Consider the following 22452-nt stretch of genomic DNA (forward strand, 5'->3'; position numbering starts at 1 on the left):
TTGAGCAAATTCAAATTGGAGGAGCAGCTATTGCTTTGCAGCAAAACTTAACATAATACATATACATAGGCTCCAAGCTGCTTTAAATACAATAATAAAATATATCGAAGAAAATAATTTGAATCAATAAGTAAGTGATATATTGTTGTTGAAATTGTGTAATAAAAATGTTTCTAAATGGAAAATATTTTTTTATCGTTAGATATTTTTTAGTAGGTTACCATTCATCTAGGAATATTCTTGAAGTAGAAATAATATTACTTAGTCTGAAGTCAGCTGTGAGAGTTTTAGGATTGAAAAATAGATGGATATGAAAAACAAAAAATCTTACAGAATCTAGTAAAGTTGTAAAAGTGTTTAATTCTAGATGATGATTTTCTAGAGTTATCTCTTCAAAGGAAATATTTTCTTGAGGAATGCTTAACGATCTAAAGAAAAATGATCCCCCATCATTGAACTATTTTATGAAACTTTTATGTCACGGGTCAAATGCATTTACTCAATTTATAGATATATAAATTGAAGCAAGACAAAATAATATTTTGATTTTGCTTTTAACCACTACTTATAGCCTGGACGGCCATTTTGTAAGGCAACAAGAAATAAGTCGACATTTTAAAAAAATCGGGTCTAAACAAGTTTTGTGACGTCCCTCTTCCTAGAAGACGTTCATTTTATTGATCGCGAGTCAGTTTCTTTTTGTTGGTGAGAGAGTCAACATTGAAAATGTTTTATACATGTCCATTTAGCTTGTCTACACCAAACAGCTGGTCATTCTGTGAGAATTATACTTTTGTTGATGACTATAATGAAAAGTGTAGATAATGCAAGTTGTGTAAATTGCACAGAGGATATGCTGTACAAATTAAAGACTGTAATTCTAGTCTTGAAGAACTTTATGACTTTCATACTAAATGTTTCCTTTGCTCTAATTGTCACTATGATAAATGCAATCAATGGGAAAATACTTATCCTGGTATGATTGTAAAAACCCCTAAATGTGATTTCAGTTTATTTTTAAGGGACAGGTATCGCTGTAGTTTTACATTGTTTTGGGAAGAAGAACCTGGTCTACGCTTCAATTGCTGGAATAACAAAAGAGTGTGGTTTTTACGGCATCTCTGTGAAGATAGAGGTTACTATGATTATAAATGCACAGACTTTAATTTGGTTGTTACAGAAAGTGATTCTTCATATGAGAATTTTGTGTGTGACATTGCTTCAAATAATCAAATTGAAACACGTGAATTTTAAAATATGAATCAGAATAGTATTATTAACCTTACGAAGAGATATAATAAAAATGAAGATCCAATATATTGCAGAAAATGTGAACCTGACTTTGCATGCCAAGGTGAATACAAGTTGAATCCTGACGAGCTGCTGCCACTCATCGTTTCCAACGATTACCTATACATAGAAGAAGAAATCTAAGGGACACAAAGTGTTTTGTACCTACAAATTTTATTAATAAACAAATTTACAAAAATGTTAAAGACATTTCACTCTTAGGGCATCAGAATATTAACAGTACAAGTAGGAAAGCGTATTTTCGACTAGAAATCTGTTCAATCGAGGATCGTCACCATAAATATTGAGAAATTCAATGTAAGTATCTCGGGAACATCGGACAACAAAATAAAATAGTACATGAAAATCACAGCTTTTGATTGATAAATCTTATACTCACTTCCGACTTTGAATAATAGATTTTCCACTTTTCTCAAGAAAATTTTTAATGTGAAGCATGTAGATTGTATACGGTAGGCCCAGAGAACCGAAAATTCAATATTTTGTTGTTGTCTGAAAAATGCATAGCCATTCCCCGTCTTTACAAGTGATGGGTTATTGTTAACAATGATAAGGGTATTGTTAACACTTTAAATATTATCGATTAAATCTGAGAGTATGCAATAGGATTTATTTTAGGATATGTAAGGATCCAAATTGAGTACATTAATTATTTAATTTGTGCTCATGGTGCCAAGTCTAATAGAACACTGCCATCAGGGGTAATTTACCAATTGGTCTCAAATTAGCGACATTAATGCAATACTCTCCTCCAATGGTCTGGCAAAGGAACACTCGAAACACACTGTACCTCTTCAGACAATAGTCATGTCTTGAGTACCGGACAAATCCAACAAAATGATACCACAAATTTTCGCAAACCTTTTTTCAGTTATACCATTTTCAAATAATTGTGAACCTTGATCTAGGGATTGCATTGTCAATTCATTTTATTGTAGTGTGAAATTCCATTTACTTTACATACAAGAAATGAAAAACCAAACATTTCAAATTTATGTGGAGAATTTGTCCATGATCCAAGTGCACTAGCAACTTTTACAAAGGCAAAATCACGTTTTGAAGGAATTTCATCATTGATAAATGATGAATCAGTGTAGGTACATTTACCCGCAGTAATATGTTATTGATTCGTGATTGAATGTGGAACGAACAATTTGATACTATTTCCAATAGCTCTTAATTTTTCAATTGACAAGGCAACAGAACTCATAACTTGTTGTTTTCGTACATGAAGTATTGCCAAGGTGAGAGACAATGTTACATCGGGTGCAGTGCCAACTAATTTTCGAAAAACAAAATTGGACGGTGCAATTTTTAACTTTATATCAATCTTTACATTGGGGGCAGCTATTGAGGTATATTAAATATCTCATGACTTATTTTCCCAACCAAGTGTAAATCTTTAGTTTAGTTAGGCTTATCAATACTTAATGAATAAATAACATATGATTATCATTAATTTCAAGTAATTCACAAACAAAACAATCATCAACAAATTCATCCAAAAATAAAAGAAAAAAAGATATGAGAAGCTTAATTTTGAGCTCAGATTTCCTCTTACTTTTTTAAGCAATAAAATATTACAAAAAATAGAAGTATTGCTCGTGAATACGAAAATGATATAAACAATTATTGAAAAATATCTTATGTAAATATATTATGAACAAAATAAGGCATGAGAAGCTGAATTTTGAACTCGGATTTTCCCTTATTTTTTCAAGTAATAAAATATCACAAATAATAGAAGTATTGCTTGTGAATAAGAAAATGATATAAAGCAATTATTGGGAAAAATCTTACGTAAATGTATTATGAACAAAATAGGGCAGGAAAAAAACACATTCAACAATTCAGTAGACCTTGATTTTGCTTACAGAATGAGACATTTTCAATTGGTACAAATACACCCAGCATGGGGCTCGAATCCACGACCCCAAAATTAAGAGTCTCATGTTTTACCAACTGAGCTAGCTGTGCTTACCAATAATTAATGAATAAATAATATATGATTACCATTAATTTCAAGTTATTCACAAATAAAAAAATCATCAACAAATTCATAGACAAAAAAAGAAAAGAAGATATGAGAGCCTGAATTTGAGCTCAGATTTCACCTTATTTTTGAACGTACGAAAATATTACAAATAATAGAATTATTGCTCGAAAAGGATATAAACAATTATTGGGAAAAAAATCTTACGTAAACATATTAGGAACAAAATGAGGCAGGAAAAAAGCGAATTAAACAATTCAGTAGTCCTTGATTTTACTTACAGAATGAGACATTTTCAATTGGTAAAAATAAGCCCTGCTAGCTCAGTCTGTAGAGCATGAGACTTTTAATCTCAGGGTCGGGGGTTCAAGCCCCATGCTGGACGTATTTTTACCAATTGAAAATTTCTTATTCTATAAGCAAAAGCAAAGTCTACTAAATTGTTTATACTATTTTTTTCCTGCCCTATTTTGTTCATAATATGTTTGCGTAAGATTTTTTTTTCAATTATTGTTAATATCATTTTGTTATCCACGAGCAATACTTTTAGTATTTAGAAATATATATGTATTTCTAAATAATAATATACTATTATTACTACTATTATAAAATAACACTATTATTAATACTATTATTACTATTATTATTATTATTATTATTATTATTATTATTATTATTATTATTATTATTATTATGATTATTATTATTATTATTATTATTATTATTATTATTATTATTATTATATTACCATTAATACTATTAATACTTTTATTGTTAAATAATACTATGATTAAATAATAATGATATACTATTATTTAGATTTCCTCTTATTTTTTAAGTAATGAAATATTAAAAATAATAGAAGTATTGCTCGTGAATATCACTTCTGAAATGGGTACATATTTTAAAAGATTTCGGAATCACTGATTCCTTGAGATCACTGATTCCTGAGAAAGTTTGTTGATTTAGCAAATTTGCATGTTTTCTAACCAAAGACAAATAATAATTGACAGAAGTGGCTAATTGATGCCCGTACAGTTGACGAATGAAAGATCTTATGCTGAACTGGCCAGCCATGAAAAAAAAACACTAAAGAGGAAAATATCAGTAAAAAAAAAAAAAAACGAGACTGCGGCCAGTGGAGAGAAAAGAAACAAAAAATGTAAAACAACGCAGATATTTCGCCTGTATTCAAACAAGGGGTCTTCAGCACGAAAGAAACACAAGAAGAACAAGATAAAAAAAACAAGCTAAAAATAAAAAAACAATAAAACCACCACCAACAAAAATATTCCTTAAAAGGGTTTCTCTTTTTTGTTCAGAAACTACGTGATTTAAAGCCATTAGGCTTAATTTGTTTTTTAATTTTGAATCATTTTCACTTCCAAAATGGGTACATATCTTAAAAGATTTCGGAACCACTGATTCCTTCTTGCAATTTTTCAGCAAATTTTTGTGATTTAACAAATTTGTATGTTTTTTAACCCAAAGGCAAATAATAATTGACAGAATCGGCTAATTGTTGCCCGTACAATTGACGAATGAAAGATCTTAAGCCGAGCATGTTTTGGTTAAAAAACATGCAAATTTGTTAACTCAACAAACTTTCTTAAAAAATTGCAAGAAGGAAACAGTGATTCCGAAATCTTTTAAAATATGTACCCATTTTGAAATTGAAAATGAATCAAAATTAAAAAACAAATTAAAGCCTAATGGCTTTAAATCGCGTAGTTTCTGAACAAAAAAGAGAAACCCTTTTAAGGAATATTTTTTTTGGTGGTGGTTTTATTGTTTTTTTAGTTTTAGCTTGTTTTTTTTATCTTGTTCTTCTTGTGTTTCTTTCGTGCTGAATAACCCTTGTTTGAATACAGGCGAAATTTCTGCGTTGTTTTACATTTTTCGTTTCTTTTCTCTCCACTGGCCGCAGTCTCGTTTTTTTTTACTGAGATTTTTCTTTTTGTTGTTTTTTTTATCATGGCTGGCCAGTTCGGCTTAAGATCTTTCATTCGTCAATTGTACGGGCAACAATTAGCCACTTCTGTCAATTATTATTTGTCTTTGGTTAAAAAACATGCAAAATTGTTAAATCAACAAACTTTCTTAAAAAATTGCAAGAAGGAATCAGTGATTCCAAAATCATTTAAAATATGTACCCATTTTGGAAGTGAAAATGAATGAAAATTAAAAACAAATTAAGCCTATTGGCTTTAAATCACGTAGTTTCTGAACAAAAAAGAGAAACCCTTTTAATGAATATATTTTTTTGGTGGTAGTTTTCTTGGTTTTATAGATTTAGTTTTTTTTATCTTGTTCCTCTTGTGTTTCTTTCGTGCTGAAGACGCCTTGTTTGGATATAGGCGAAATATCTGCGTTGTTGTACATTTTTCGTTTCTTTTCTCTCCACTGGCCGAAGTCTCGTTTGTTGTTTTTTTTTTCACTGAGATTTTTCTCTTTGTTGCTTTTTTTGTCATTGCAGGCCAGTTTGGCTTAATATCATTCATTCGTGAATAAGAAAAATGATATGAACAATTATTGAAAAAAATCTTACATAAACATATTATGAACAAAATAAGGCATGACCTAAAAAAGGTATGAAAAAAAAACAAATTAAATATTTCAGTAGATCTTGCTTTTGCTCACAGGATGAGAAATTTTCAATTGGTAAAAATATGCCCAGTGTGGGACCAAAAGCCACGACCCTAAGATTAAAAGTCCAATGCTCTGAAATTGAAAAAAAATCTTACGCAAACATATTATGAACAAAATTAGGCAGTAAAAAAATTAATTAAACAATTTAGTAGACCGTGCTTTTGCTTACAGAATGAGAAATTTTCAATAGGTAAAAATACGCCCAGCGTGGGGCTTGAACCCACGACCCTGAGATTAAAAGTCCCATACTCTATCGACTGAGCTAGCTGGGCTTAATAATGCTTAATGAATAAATAATATATGATTATCATTAATTTCAAGTCATTCACAAACAAAACAATCATCAACAAATTCATCAGCAATAAAAAGAAAAGAAGATATTAGAATCTGAATTTTGAGCTCGGATTTCCTGTTATTTTCTTAAGTAATCAAATATTACAAATAATGGAAGTATTGCTCGTGAATAAGAAAATGATATGCGCAACTATTGAAAAAAATCTTGCGTAAACATATTATGAAAAAAATAAGGCAGGAAAAAATGAATAAATAATATATGATTATCATTAATTTCAAGTAATTCACAAACAAAATAATCATCAACAAATTCATCAAAAAAATCAAAGAAGATATGAGAAATTGATTTCTTAACTCGGATTTCCTCTTATTTTTTAAGTAATACAATATTACAAATAATACAAGTATTGCTCGTGAATAAGAAAATATATAAACAATTATTGAAAAAAATCTTACGTAAACATACTATGGACAAAATAACGAATTAAAAACGAATTAAACAATTCAGTAGATCTTGCTTTTGCTAACAGAATGAGAAATTTTCAATTGGTAAAAATATGCCCAGCGTGGGGTTCGAACCCCCGACCTTAAGATTAAAAATTTTATGCTCTACCGACTGAGCTAGCTGAGCTTATCAATAATTAATGAATAAATAATAAATGATTATCATTAATTTCAAGTAATTCACAATCAAACAATCATCAACAAATTCGAAATGAATAAAGAAAATGATATAAATAATTATTGAAAAAAATTCTCACGTAAACATATTATGAACAAAATAAGCAAGAAAAAAAAACAAATTAAACAATTCAGTGGACCTTGCTTTTGATTAAAGAATGAGAAATTTTCAATTGGTAAAAATAGACCCAGCGTGGGGCTCAAACCCACAACCCTGAGATTAAAAGTCTCATGGTCTACCGACTGAGCTAGCTGAGCGTATCAATAGTTAATGAATAAATAATATATGATTATCCTTAATTTCAAGTAATTCACAAACAAAACAATCATCAACGAATTCATCAACAAAAAAAAGAAAAGAAGATATGGGAAGCTGAATTTTTAGCTCGGATTTCCGCTTATTTTTTTTAAGTAATAAAATATGAAAACTCATAGAAGTATTGCTCGTGAATAAGAAAATGATGTAAACAATTATTGAAAATAAATCTAACGTAAACATATTATGAACAAAATAATGCAGGAAAAAATTGAATTAAACAATTCATAAGACCTTGCTTTCGCTTAAAGAACGAGGAATTTTCAATTGGTAAAAATACGCCCAACATTGGGCTCGATCCAACGACCCCGAGATTAAAAGTATCATGCTCTTCCGACTGAGCTTATCAATAGTTAATGAATAAACAATATATGATTATCATTAATTTCAAGTAATTCACAAAAAATATAATCATCAACAAATTCTTCAACAAAAAAAAAGAAAAGTAGATATGAGAAGCTGAATTTTGAGCTTGGATTTCCTCAGATTTTTTAAGTAATAAAATATTAAATAATAGAAGTATTGCTCGTGAATAAGAAAATGATATAAACAATTATTGAAAAAAATCTTACTTAACATATTATTTGCATGCATCATAGACATTAAAACGATACAACCACTGATGAGGCAAATGTGACGTATGTATGATCTTGAAACTTACTCATAAATATGACGTCAATCACGGAACATTTTGAAAAAATTAAGGCTGTTCACAATTTTTTTCGAATTCGTGACCTGCATGAGGCGTTTTCTTTACGATCTATACATCTTTCTTTGTTGTTTGATCCCAGCAATAAAAAAATGACCATTGGCTTAATTTTGACCGAAAACGTTTATTCCTATTTCTTTCTTTGCATACGCTGTTGGAGATCCATAGTAATCGAACTTTCGGCCATCAGTCATGGCTGTAAGGCCATAAATCTAAGCAGCTTTTGTAGATGCACTTACTTTGGGATTCTTATCGGTTTTAATAGTGCTGCACTGTTTGAGCTGGAGTGGTAGGCTACTAAGGAGCTAAGCTAAAAAATTATAAAAAATTTCCTAATCATATTAATTTGTTTGAAAACATTTAATGTTAGTAGAATGAAACAAATTATTACAAAGTTTCGAATGGACCAAAAACAGTCGGTTTTACGATAGAGTTACCTATGTAGGAGTAGTATGCACTATTTCCATACTACAAGTACTACAACTGCTATTACTAACACCGCTATCACTCGTACAACTACTGAGGCTAAGGCTATTAGGGTCTAACTTAAGGAAATAATGAATAAGGGGGATGTTGAGTCAATAAATGTTGAGGGGATTGATCAAATGAAAGGTAAATTAATGTGTATTCAGGTTTTCAAAAGGAAGTATCTACAATATTTCAAGAAATCTTACCAAAAAAGGGAAAATACCTGGCCTTCTATAGTCTTAATTTGTAAATGAAATACTGGCAGGATCAGTTTATAGTAGTGTTGTTGTTGATTATGGTTACACCCTCTATGATACTATGAATATGAATCTCTAGAGTCTGCAATAGGCCTATTATAATGTTGAAGATAAATAAAACAATTTTAGGGAAAATACCTTGAGAAATAGTAGAAGATGTAGAAGAAGGGAGGATAGAGAGATAGCTAGAAATATTTGTGAATAGTTTTTAGCTTGGTAGAACAGACGAGGTGTTTGTTTGCGAGATTCTTGAGTTATTAAACCTATGAGAATAAGTGGAAAGTAAGGGAAGAGAGAAGGCATCAAACATGAATTAGGGTTATGTGAAATGGAAGGAATTTTCAAAATTACCAAGAATTTAGAAGATACAGCCAGTCAACATAATTGTAAGTACTGGGAGCACGGGTTTCGCCTGGTATTCGGCACTCATGACGCGATAGGCTTTTATGTGTTCGATTATCTAATTATGTATTACCATAACCATGGTGTTATTCTTCAGTTTAAAGTCATGAGTTGTCAAATCAGAAATTTCAATTTAATTAAGAAATTCTGTTGTGAATTCAATTCTTCCTTCCTGTTAATGCATCAAAGAATCATCCATTTAATAAGTTTTTTTCTTCTGAGACTCGTTGTTATTCTCACTGTTGCTGCTGATCTAACCGTTGACCTCATTTAGGGTTCGATGTGATCCCCCACGAAATGTTTGAGGTGTCATGAGGAGTCAAATCAGCAATGTAAATTGAATAAGGCCATTCTGGCATGAATTCAATTTCTCCTTCCTGTTATTACATAAAATAATCATCCATTTTTAGGATTTTTTTCTTCGGGGACTCGTGATTCTTACTAATAGTAAGTTTTTCGGACTTCAGTTATAATTATGTTAAAGAATGAACTTTATCCCGTAGCAGCAGAATTGTTAACTTTAGCATATAGTACTTGATCATATAAAATATCTATATGGTCATAGTTTTATTAGAACTATAGCATGAATAGAAAAACACTATATTATGACGTTAATTCTGATGACATTGATTATGACGTCATAACTATGACGTAAATAGGAAATATTCGCGGTGCCTGAGCAATAATTTTAATGTTTTAATTCAAACTAGAAAAATAACTCAGAACTTTAAAATTAATTTATTTTTTTGTTAGATAAAAACAACTTGCTACGTGATTAAACTTAGGTTTGAACGCAACCAGTTATATTATGTCAGTAGGAAGGCAAAAAAAAGGAAAATATACAATTATTACAAATGAAGATTCTATATTTTGACAGGACGTTACAATAATTAAAAAACATTGAAAAAAAACCAAAAGTTTGAAGCTTAGTACATAGCGTTGTTAGGAATCGGACTAGCCTCAATAGTCAAATATTTTTGAAAAGACTGCATTATTAAAAAACATCAAATTGCGTAAAAAGCAAATAATTGCAAAAATATTTGTTTATATTTTACCAAGAGATTACAACAATCCAAAAATCTTAAAATAGAAAACCTTTTTGAACGTAACCAGTTACATAATGCCAGTAGGAAGGGCCAAAAAACGGAAATTTACAATTATTACAAATGATGATTCTCTACTTTGACAAGGGATTAAAACAATTCAAAAACCTTAGAAACGAAAGATAAAAATTTGAAGCTTATTTATATATATAGAACCTGGGTCCCATTGGCGATTTGTTTATGTTTTAACAAGGGACTAAAACAATTCAAAAACCTTAAAAAAAGAACACCAAAAGTTTCAACTTTAGTAGAAATCGTTGTTAGAAAAACATCATTACCGAATCTCTTTTCTTCTAAGTATTAGCAATTTCTTTATAAGACATGAAAAAAAAGTTGAAAATCTTTAAGTTCAGTGCAGAATCGCTAAAGTTATTATGTAAACTGCAAACATATTTATAGTGCCTGAGCAATTATTTTAACGTTTTAATTCAAACTAGAAAAGTACCTGAAAATTTTATAATTCAATTGTTTTTTGTAAGATAAAATAAACTAGCTACGTGATTAAGCTTACAGGTTTGAATGCAAACTACATTAAGGAACGAACTGTAGCCCATGGTAACTGAAGTAATGAGAGGAATCATTATATAGATGGTTATTTTAATTATATTCCTTAAGAAATCATTATAAATAACAAAATTCCATACTGGGAATCGAACTCAAGCCAACTGGATGATAGCCATTTATACCAACCACTAGACCATGTAGGATATATTAAAATATCTGATTAATGAAGTTTGTGTTAAAGTTACATTAAGGAACGCACTGTAGTCCATAGTAACTGAAGTAATAAAAATATATCATTATGCATGTTTATTTTCATTATATTCCTTAAGAAACCACCGTAAGTAAAAATCTCCCATACCGGGAATTGAACTCCAGCCAACTGGGTGAGAGCCAGCTATCCCAACCTCTAGACCATGTAGGATATATAAAAATATCTGATTAATGAAGTTTACTTTAAAGATCAAATTATGGACTTAGTTAGCTGCCTGATTCTTTGAGGATCGTCTCATACTATGCCAAAGAAGAAAAAGCCGCAGGTTTTTTTCTGTTTGTAATCCAGGCTGCAGCGGTAGCTATCAGCCTAGTAAGAGACGACCACACCCCATAGTAAAAATTGAGTCAGATCAAAACCAGAAGTACACTATTAAAACCGCCTTGTCCGAAATCCCCTACATATGAAACTTAAAGTCCCTTGGCTTGAACAACAAGAAAAAATATTTTGGTTTGAAAATCGAGAAAAGGGGCTACAACCACGATATTCTGCATATAAGGCATCTTTTTTGTTTTCCGATTTTTTTTTCTCCTCAGCTAGCTATCTACTAGAAAATCATAAAGAGCTTGTATAATTGCTCATTTTAATGAAAATTGCTACTTCTAGTGCCTTTTGTAATTAAAAATAAACTAGTTCCTAAAATAGACTCAATTTTGACAACAAAACTGCATTTTCGTGTACAAGCTTGATGAATGACGTTATAATCGTACAGGTTATGTTATAACCATATATGACGTAATAAGTAAATGCAATATTTATACACGCTTATTTGTCGACAATCCGGGTTACAGCAGTGGCTAGCAACCTAGTAAGAGGCGAATAGCCTATAACTCCTAAAAAGAACTACACTATTAGAATCGTCTTGTCCGAAACCACTAAGTGGGAAACTAGCAGTTCCTTGGCTGGAATAATAAGGGAAATATATTGGCTTGAAAATTAAGAACCAGCTACTACGATATTCTGCATCGAGTGTATCTTTTTTTGCTTTTTTCTTTTCCACAGATAGCTTGGCTCTGGAGCATCATAGAGAGTTGTTCAATGGCTCATTTTAAAGGAAATTGATGGGGTTAAAAAGCTTTTGCAATTAAAAAAGTTACTTCTAATATAAAATCATGTTTACACGAAATTTAATAAGGAACAACTCTAGCCAATGAAGTATTAAAATAAATCATCATGTCACATGCGTGATGTTGCAACACACTTACAATTCGACAAGAAAATCTAGCCGATAATAATTAAACAAGAACAATGTCCTTGCAAAACTGAGTACAAATTTTACATGACTTTTTCCGAATACCCTATATAGCAAACTTACTGTCCCTTGGCTTGAACAACAAGGAAAATATATTGGCTTGAAAGTCAAGAAAAATGGCTGAAACCACGATATTCAGCATATACAGCATCTTGTTTCCTGTTTTTCTTTTCTTCTCATCTTGGTCGGTACTCCAAAATCATCCGTAGAGAGATGTTTAATGGCTCATTTGAAAAGGAAATTGACGTATTTAAATCATGGTAAAGAACGAACTTTAGCTGTAATAATTGATTAGGACAAATGTAGATAAATCTATTAGGAAAGAAAAAAATAGGTATGTGAGGAATTAGAAAGGTAGAAAGCTATGGAATGCCGAGTAAGAGGTAAGGTAGATATTTAGTAAAGTATCAAGAAAAGGCTCAAATTGTCTGCGTTTAGAAGACAAGCGACAGCGAGAATCTATAGACAGAAGTCTGCCACGTGCCGAGTGCTAGGGCCCTGTGGTGAAGCCGCTGAGCTACGGGTACTATATATATATATATATATATATATATATATATATATATATATATATATATATATATATATATATATATATATATATATATATATATATATATATATATATATATATATATATATATAATATATATATATATATATATATATATATATATGGAAGAAAAAGAAGTTGCTGTCCCATCGCCTAAACGGTTAAAAGAAACAAAGGTTCGGTGATATGTCTTTCATAATGAAAAAAGACAAGCCGAGGCAAAAGAAAAAACGTTTATCCCACCACCTGAACAATTAAAAGAAACAAGGGTGATCATTAATGCCTACTATAGCTTTGAAAACCAAAATCCTGGACTAGGTAAATTGTTGGAAGAAAAGAAGTTTTTATCCCACCGCGTCAAGAATTAAAAGAAACAAAGTTCGGGGATAAGTCTTTTATAATGAGAGAAGATAGGTCAAGACAAAAGAAGAAGTTTTTGTCCCACTAGCTGAATAATTAAAAGAAACAAAGTTTCGGCGATATGTCTCTCATAAGGACAGAAGCAAAGCTGAGGCAAAAGCTTAAGGTCCAATAAAAAAGAGGAAATTTTACAAGGTACAAAAGGCTTTACAAGAAAACTTTTATGGTCAAGAAAGACAAAACTGGGTTTGGTGGCCTTGGCAACCAAAAGGCGGCCCTCAAAACTTATTGAAACTTTTGAACATTGAACAAATCAGCCTATTCAGAAGGTTGCCAGGGCAAGGGCGGTAAGAACAAAATCTGTTTTTTTTTATTCTTTTATTTATCTTGGATTGCCTTATTGGGATTCAACTCGAGAAACTAAATAGATACTATTATGAATGTTAAAAAAAATGAGTAAAGAATTTTGAGTCAACAATAAGGTTTAATGGTATCTATCGTGGTAATTGTTGTTGATAGGTCTCTCTCTTCAATGTAGTAACCCTCCTACGTGTTCTTCCTCCTTCTCTTCTTTTTCAAGATCTAAATTTCCATTCCCGTTTTTATTTTAAATATTGCAGATTTTTAACCACGCTTTCCTTTATTTATGTTTTTTTTAGGTAACTATGAACTACTCTCCTGACATTAAAAATTAACAAACGTTATTAATCCAACGCATAAAAATTGATAACTTTCACCACAAGTCTGAAAATATCATAAATTTAACAAACGCTTGACATTTTTTATTTTATTTATTCTATTTGTTAATTTTTAGACTATATTTTTTTTCATAAATCGTTGTTGTTTTTGATTTGTCGGGGTGTTTTTGCATCCTTCTTTGTTTATCTTTTACATACCTCAATTTTGAGAGAAATAAACAAACAATCATGGTTACAGCGTTAGATACAACCTTGTAAAGAACAAAGTCTAGCCCATAGTAATGACTACTTGACATTCCACCTGGAATATCTTACCTGAGGCCGCTAGAACAGGTCCATTCGTTTGGAGCCTTGAAAAGAATTGTAAAATAAATTTTGATCTTTTGATTATATATATATATATATATCATACATATATATATATACATATATATATATATATATATATATATATATATATATATATATATATATATATATATATATATATATATATATATATATATATATACATATATATATATATATATACTACCTCTATATGTGAGTAATAATTTTGTATAAATGTTCTCGAAAGCGGCTCAATACGTTTTCGGAAAAATTGGTATCTTCAGATATTCTCGCATAAAAAAACGATCTAGATAGGTCAGAAGTCTGAGAAAAATCGTTAAGAGCCTTAATTTTGCTTTTTGCAAATGACGTCATGTCCTATGTTATTACATCCTATAAGCATTTCTTATAACATCTTATATGGCACAATATAAGTATTTTCATATGTGATGTCTTGCATATCATAAATAAGATTGTTGAGTTTCCAACACAATATTTATTTATATAATATAATGTCTGTTGAAAGGCTCCAAAAACGAAAATTTGCAGTTGCAGTCATAGGCAGCGCGCTAGCGCTGCCTAAGTAAAGAACGATGTGGGCAAAATGTGTTTTTTTTTTTTTTTTCTCCATACCCGGGCACTTCGTATCAAAGGAGATGTCGTAGAAACTTTAAAAAGGCCTCCTTCGATTGAAAATTGGAGTGGCCAGTGCCGTTTTTAATAGTCGAAAGTGATTAGAGGGCAACTAGCCCCCCCCCACGCTCAGAAGTCTTCCATACACATCCAATCAAAATGTTGAGATAGCCTTTTTGTTCAGCGTAGTTGATTTCCAGACTGAAAATATCTTTTTGAGGAGGACACTCCCCCTGAACCCTCGGGGCAAGGGTTTTAAGTTATGCCCTGAGGGCATATAAGATCAATGTTGACATAATGTACAGTTTATTAAGTTTTTTTCTTTAAAGCAGGGCACTTCATATAGAAGGGGTTTTCGTAGAGGCTTCAAAAGGGGCTCATTCGATTGGAAATCGAGAGCTCTAGTGCCTTTTTTAATAGTCGAAAGTTATTAGAGGGCAACTAGGCCCCCCCCTTACGCCAATCATTCCCCAAACACATCCAATCGAAATTTTGAGATAGCCATTTTGTTCAGCGTAGTTGATTTTCAGAAAGACAAATGTGTTTTTGAGGAGGACACTCCCCCACAACCCTCAGGGCAAGGGTTTCAAATTATGCCCTGGGGGCATATAAGGTTTTTGTAGAAGGTGTTGTCGTAGAAACTTCAAAAAAGGCTCATTTAATTAGATTTTTAATGGTCTATTGCTCTTTTCAATAGTCGAAAGTTGTCAGAACGCACCTATTTATTCCCCATGCAACGTAGTTTCGCACGCACATCCAAGCCAAATTTTGAGATATCTCTGTGTTTCAGTGTTGTGTTTTCCATGATATAAAATAGATTTTTGAGGAAGACACTACCCCACAACCCTCAGGGCAAGGGTTTCAAGTTATGCCCTGGGCATATAAGCTTTTTATAGAAGGCGTTGTCGTAGAAACTTCAAAAAAAGCTCATTCGATTGGAAATCCAAAGGGCTAGTGCCCTTTTTAGTAATCGAAAGGGATTGGAGGGCAACTAGCCCCCCCCCCCGCCACCGATCTTTCCCCCAAACACATCCAATCAAAATTGTGAGATGGCCATTTTGTTCAGCGTAGTTGATTTCCAGGTAGAAATTAGGCTTTTGAGGAGGACACTCCCCCACAACCGTCAGGGCAAGGGTTTTAAGTTATGCCCTGGGGGCATATAAGGTTTTTATAGAAGGCGTTGTTGTAGAGATTTCACAACAGGCTTATTCGATTGGAAATTCAAAGGGCTCGTGCCCTTTGGAAAAGTGATTGGAGGGCAACTAGCGCTGCCCTCCAATCACTGGGGGCATATATGGTTTTTATAAGGAGGCGTTGTCGTAGAAAGTTCCCTTCTAAATAGTTAAAAGGGATTGGAAGCGATCTATCCCCTCCCCGACGCCAATCATTCCCCTAAACAGATACCCTCAGAAATTTGATATAGCAATTTTATTCAACGTAGTTGATTTTCAGATAGACAATGTATTTTTGAGGAGGACGGAAAGTTTGCGCAGAAATTTGACCCATGGATTACTGAAGGTATTTTGGCATCGTTAAAACATAAAAATAGAAAATTTAAGAATTATTTAAAATTACAGACACCTGAGTCGTTTGAAGAAATAAGAGTTTATATGAAAAAGTTAAATTAAAATATAAGACATGAGAAGAGAAAATATTATAAAGAGAAATTTTTGGAGTATAAACCGGATATGAGAAAAATATGGCAATTGATAAATCAAAAGATACGCCCTCATAGTTGTAAAAATACTAGTGTTAATTGCATTGTTTTAAATGGAGAAAATGTTACAGAGCCCAATGAAATTTTAAATGCTTTTGGAGATTATTTCAGTAATATTGGTTCTAGACTTGCATTGACTATGAATATGCAACTGAATTCCCCTTCTGTTCCAGTTAATGAGCAGCATGCGGAAAATTCGTTTTCTTTTTCTGAGATTAAGCCTCATGAGATTGAAAAAGTTATTCTGAAGCTTAAACGGAGTTTTTCTAAGGACGAATTTGGATTTTCGGCTCAAACCGTTAAGCACATAGCGTCAAGTATTTCACCTTTGCTGGCACATATTTTTAATTTATCACTTATGCATGGGGTTTTTCCTGAACTTTAAAAAAAAGCAAATGTTATAGCATTACCTAAAGCTGGGAGTTCAACTGACCCTTCAGATTATAGAGGCATTTCTCTACTTTCGATTTTCAGAAAAATTTTGGAAAAACTTGCAAATAGTCAATTACAAAAATATTTATTTGATAGTAAGATTTTACACACGTCTCAATATGGTTTTATAAAAGGAAAGTCAACTGAACTGGCAATTCATGAGCTTTTACTAAATATTAATGATTCACTAGATGATGGTCAACACGCGTTGGTGATTTTTCTTTATGTCGCAAAGGCGTTTGACACCGTAAATCATTCGTTGCTTCTTTTTAAACTAAAGTCTTATGGGTTTTCAACACAAGCTGTTAAATTTTTTTCATCTTACCTTTCTGGGAGACGACTAGATTGTGTTGATAAATCTCGTGATCTCCGTTCCGAAACTTTTCCAATAAATTACGGAGTGCCTCAGGGCTCTGTTCTCGGGCCTATTCTATTTATTCTTTTTATGAATGATTTGCCAGAAGTTTTGCCTCTTTGTAAAATTATAATGTTTGCTGATGATGTAGTAATTTTTGCTTCTCACCGGGACCTATCAGTTCTTTTCCAGAACCTTGGAAGTACGTTACTAACTGTATCTGATTGGTATTCAAGGAATTTACTAGCTCTTAATGAAAAAAAATGCCAGTATATGTTATTTTCGCGAACTGGATCAGTAGTGTCAGATACCTTCTCTCTTTTTTTGAATGGTTTTGAATTAAGACGGGTGGATCAGTTCAAATATCTTGGGATTATTTTGGATGAAAATTTGTCGTTTCATAAATATGTAAAAACACTGTCGTTAAAAATTTCCCGAAATATTGGCATGCTAACTCGTCTTTGTCACTTTTTTCCTAAAGCTATTCTAAAATATATTTATTATTCTTTCGTCCACCCATATTTTCTCTATTGCATTTCGGTTTGGGCATCTACCTTTCCGTCTGTTTTCAAATCTCTTCAAATACTTCAGAATAAAGCAATGAGGATTCTTTTTAATATTGATTGCAGAACTTCAGTTAGACACCTATATGAGACTTCAGGAATTTTCTCTTTGGACCAATTTCATTTAATTTCTATCTCTAGTATTTGTCATGATTATCAATATAGTAATTTACCTGTAAATTTTTCCGGCATTTTCTCAACTAATTCTCAATTTCATAATTATCCTACTACGCATCGTTCAGACTTTTCGTGCGAAAGTCGCCCGACATCGAGAGCGGGATTCAGCATCCGTCACACTGGCCGAAAAATCTGGAACTCAATTCCTGCATCAGTTCGAGAATGTAGCAACAAGCGACATTTTCTAAGACTGGTGAAGCAATATCTTATGACATGCTAGGCATTTTTTTCATTAGGATTTTCTTTTTCGTTGTTGTAAAATTTAGTTAGAAAATGGCTGTGTATTTTCGTTGGCAATATTTTCAGCGCTAAAGTATGCCACCAGGCATGTGCGCTGTTTTGTGACATTTATTTATGTACGTGTTATAAATAAAAATATTCTACTCTACTACTCTACTCAAAACGAGCAGAAATTATTCTGAGTAGGGTTCTAAGCCCTATGCTTTCTAAAAGCCAGAATATAATTTGTACCTTACTAAAAAAAATTCTTTTAAATATTTTCACTTATAACATTAAGAAAACAGAAATTGATTAAGATTTTAAGGAATAAATATCAGCATATGTATATTAAACTGACAATGCACATTTTTTTCAATAAACTCATTTGAATTTTTTTTAGTACATTCATTTGAATTTTTCCAGTAAAGTACATATTATATTCTTGCTTTTAGAAAGCATAGGGTTTAGAACCCTACTCAGATTATTGTCTTATCGTTCTGAGCTAAACTTTTTTTTATTTTCTGTTGGTATTTTGTTTAATTTATTTATTGGTACTGATTTGTGGTAGTTGTATGCTTGGTAGATTATTTGATTCTATTTTTGTTCATTTTTGGTTTAATGGATTTCTTTACCTTTTTTTGAAAAACTTATTTTGTGCAAAAAGGTTTTTTTGATTAATTCTCATTAACCGGCCTTTATGATTCAGGGGTTTGTGATCAGAACAAAAATTCGAACTTTAGCGTAAAGAATGAGGTATTGACTAAGGGGGCGAAAACCCTGATATACGTAATAAAAACATACGAATATAGAAGTTGGTTACGTAAGTTACGCCAGAACAAAATTTCGAGAAAGCCATTTAGCCAAAAAATTAAAATTAATATGCAAATTTTGTTTTAATTATTCATATACGGTGAGCCAAAATCAAAGCTGCATTAACTCAAAGAACGAACAAAAATTATTCCGTATATGAAAGGGGCGGTCCCCTCCTCAACGCCTCGCTCTTTACGCTAAAGTTTGACTATATCACAACTTTATTTTTTTAAACAATAAAAAACTTTAGCGTAAAGAGCGGGGCGTTGAGGAGGGGACTGCCCCTTTCATATATGGAATAATATTTGTTCGTTTTAAGTTTTAATGTCGCTCCTTACTTCCAGTAAAAAAAACTTGTTTTTTTTTATTTAGTCTATATATAGAAGCCTGCCGCGTGGTACATCATATATATATGCATATACATATATATATTATATATATATATATATATATATATATATATATATATATATATATATATATATATATATATATATATATATATATAATATATATATATATATATATATACATATATTTATATATTATATATATATATATATATATATATATATATATATATATATATATATATATATATATATATATATATATATATATATATATATATATATATAAATATTTCTTTTTGTGTCTTCAATTTTAACACCCACGTGTGGTTGATGTCTTCTGGTCTAAATTAGAATTTCAGTGTTGTTTTGATGTTTTGGGTAAGACACTTTGCTCCGGCTTGGTTTTCAGTAAATAGCCAATTGGTGGCTGATTGATATTTTTCCTTTTTAGTGTCAATTTTTTTTTTGCCTTTTGTTAGTTTATCAGCCCCTCTCTGCATTCCCGGCCATAAAGCCTTGCGTGCTCGGGGTAGGAGTGTTTGTTAATAAAATTTATCTTACTTTAATCGAAAAGTAAAAAAGTATTTGAAATATTATGTTAAGAGTTGTACTTTGTGATACACTGCGACCTAAAAATCCACTTGGTTTCGTATGTTAACGAACATATGAATTATTTAATGGTCGTTTACAGTAGTTTTTTTCTCCAACTTTTAATAAAGAAATCAAATGACCTTAAAATTATATTATATCGGATTGTTTCTTGAGCTGTTGGACAACATTGAACTGAAGAGATGTAAAAGGATAAATGTGTATTTATGTAGCAATTAAATGATAATGTCGGTGAGAGAAAGAGAGAGGAAGATAGCACCAGCCTGTACATGCTTATGCATCCAGCACTCCCAATTTTTAGCATGCACTTCCTGCAACAACTGTTTTCCCCTCTTCTTTTTGTTATTAATAAGCAATTTGTAATCAGCTCGACAGAGTAAAAATTCAAATATCGATGGCACTCTAATCTTAGGGTTTTTAGTTGATCACTCAAAACTATAAAATAAAAACTGTAATTTTTATTTTACAAAATTCAGTAATATTACAAAGATCAGAAATGAACAGCAGAACAATAGTAATAATAATAAAAAAAAAACATGGGCAGGCCGAATACAATTACACAAATTTTTAAAATAGCTATAGAAAAGTCCCAAGGCCTCTCCGTAGGAGCAGCCGTAAAAAAAAAAAGACTAACAAAGAAACTGATTCTATTTCAACTTATGTTTGACACTAAGTAAGTAATGTAAAAACTGAATCATGTTTCATTAACTTTCTTCCAGTTCAACTAACGACTCATTAACTCCCCGGACAAGCAGTGTTCTATTCAGCATTCGCTGCAAGACTTCATCTGGAACATTTCGCACTGAATACCATACTGGACTGTCAGGAACACAACTCCTTTCAGGACAAGAATAGTATATGTCATTTTTCATTCGAACAGATTCTGGGCTGAAAACAAAGAATAAAAATAAAAACATTACTCTAGCACATATATCCTCAATGCATTATTTTCTATTTATTTATTACCCAACCCCATTCTGTTTAACATGGAGTTCTAGCGCAACCAGTCCCCATCCCATGGTGGCGTTTGACCACCAAGACACCCCCGTCAAGCCCCCCCCCCCCAAAAAAAAACAGGACGAAAAATTTTTAACCAATCAAATCAAAACTTTCATCTTTAAATCTTTAGACTAAGGGGATTTCGATAGACTGGTAAAAGGGAAAAAAGAAATTCCCCAAACCAGACCCAATAAAAGGCCAGAAAAGGACGAAAAAATAATTTCCCAGCAACCTGGTACAGAAAGGAGGGTCGTTGAAAACTTGGGAAAGGGTTCATTCAATTGGAAATTGATTATTTGTTCAGGAACATCGAAAGATCTAATGGGTATGCCTTCAGTGTCTAGCTGTCCAGGTTTTTGTCCAGGTTATCCAATCGGCTAGGTAAACCAAAAGATACTAGTTGCAACCACAAAGACATCAATTCACGAAAAAGATACGGGTGGTGGCAAAATGAATTTATCAAAATCAAGAAGGCAAGGTGGATTTTGATGTGTTTAGTCTTTTCAATTTAATACCAAAAGGTACTTTTCAAAATGCAGGAGGGAGGGGTATAGAGGTGTAAATTGACCTCTCCCTTAATTGACACGCTTGTGCACCCGCGTATTTAAATTATCTGAGACATCTAAGGAATCGATAACGGGATCAAGTTGAAACTTTCAGTGTTGGGGGGAGTCAAGTGGATCCAAAATTTTGATCTAGGGAAGGAGATGAGAAGACACTTATTGCATCCAGGTCATCGAGAAATTCTTTCTGCAGCACCACAGCAACGGCTTCAGGAATGGCACAGACAAATTCCGTCTTTTGATCCACCAGACAGTTTTTTGTACAATAAACTCCTAAGGTACTTACAATCCAAGCACGTCTAATTATCAAGGCAAGTTAAAATATAGAGGGTGCTGCCATCAAAATGGCGCATCTACAATATCTCGAGAACAGATTGGGGTATCAAGTTGAAACTTATAGGTAGTCTTGTTGAATGGGGGGGGGGGGAGGTATAGAATTTTGACTCGGGGAAAGCTCGTGGAACTACATCAAAAGACAATTTTTTCTGACGGGCGATCGAAACACCATATCTGCAATCTCTCAAGAGCAGCTTGGAGGACAGAGCTGAAACATTCTGGTAGTGTAGGAGAAGGAAGGGGGACACAGGGAGACTTTTAAGTGTGCTCGGGGGAGAAGGATAAAATGTTTGTATATCCGATTCACGTAAGCATTTTTGCACTATAAGCCCTATACATTGTACCAGGTTATCAAAATGGCGAATATGCAATAACCTGAGAGCAGCTTGGGGAGTCAAGTTGAAACTTTTACGGAACATTGGGGGGGGGGGGGAGACCTTGAATCTTCACTTAAGGGCGAGGACACAGGGAAAGGTTCTAAAGGCCTTTTCTTCTATCTGTTTAGCTTTCTGGCATTATGAGGTTCTGTCGGACT

The 22452-nt window shown here is 32.1% G+C and overlaps 1 protein-coding gene and 4 non-coding genes across 5 annotated transcripts in view; 1 reads left to right on the forward strand and 4 right to left on the reverse strand.

Annotated features, from left to right (window-relative positions):
• The first annotated feature begins 3616 nt into the window (after positions 1-3616).
• TRNAK-UUU (transfer RNA lysine (anticodon UUU)) lies at positions 3617-3689 on the forward strand. Its single transcript has one exon. It is a non-coding gene; the product is annotated as a tRNA-Lys (tRNA).
• Positions 3690-6152: 2463 nt separating this feature from the next.
• On the reverse strand, positions 6153-6225 carry TRNAK-UUU (transfer RNA lysine (anticodon UUU)). Its single transcript has one exon. It is a non-coding gene; the product is annotated as a tRNA-Lys (tRNA).
• A 580-nt stretch (positions 6226-6805) lies between these two features.
• On the reverse strand, positions 6806-6878 carry TRNAK-UUU (transfer RNA lysine (anticodon UUU)). The gene has a single exon. It is a non-coding gene; the product is annotated as a tRNA-Lys (tRNA).
• A 235-nt stretch (positions 6879-7113) lies between these two features.
• On the reverse strand, positions 7114-7186 carry TRNAK-UUU (transfer RNA lysine (anticodon UUU)). Its single transcript has one exon. It is a non-coding gene; the product is annotated as a tRNA-Lys (tRNA).
• A 13291-nt stretch (positions 7187-20477) lies between these two features.
• woc (zinc finger protein without children) overlaps positions 20478-22452 on the reverse strand; it is a 116185-nt gene continuing 114210 nt past the window's right edge. Inside the window, exon 16 of the mRNA XM_089085698.1 lies at positions 20478-20907. Within this exon, the coding sequence (XP_088941824.1) occupies positions 20724-20907 (184 nt within the window). The 3' untranslated portion in view covers positions 20478-20723. The remainder of the gene's footprint in view (positions 20908-22452) is intronic.

The sequence above is a fragment of the Artemia sp. Qi Xiang Cuo genome, chromosome 3, assembly GCF_049724085.1.
Source record: "Artemia sp. Qi Xiang Cuo chromosome 3, ASM4972408v1, whole genome shotgun sequence".
Classification (NCBI taxonomy): Eukaryota; Metazoa; Arthropoda; class Branchiopoda; order Anostraca; family Artemiidae; genus Artemia; species Artemia sp. Qi Xiang Cuo.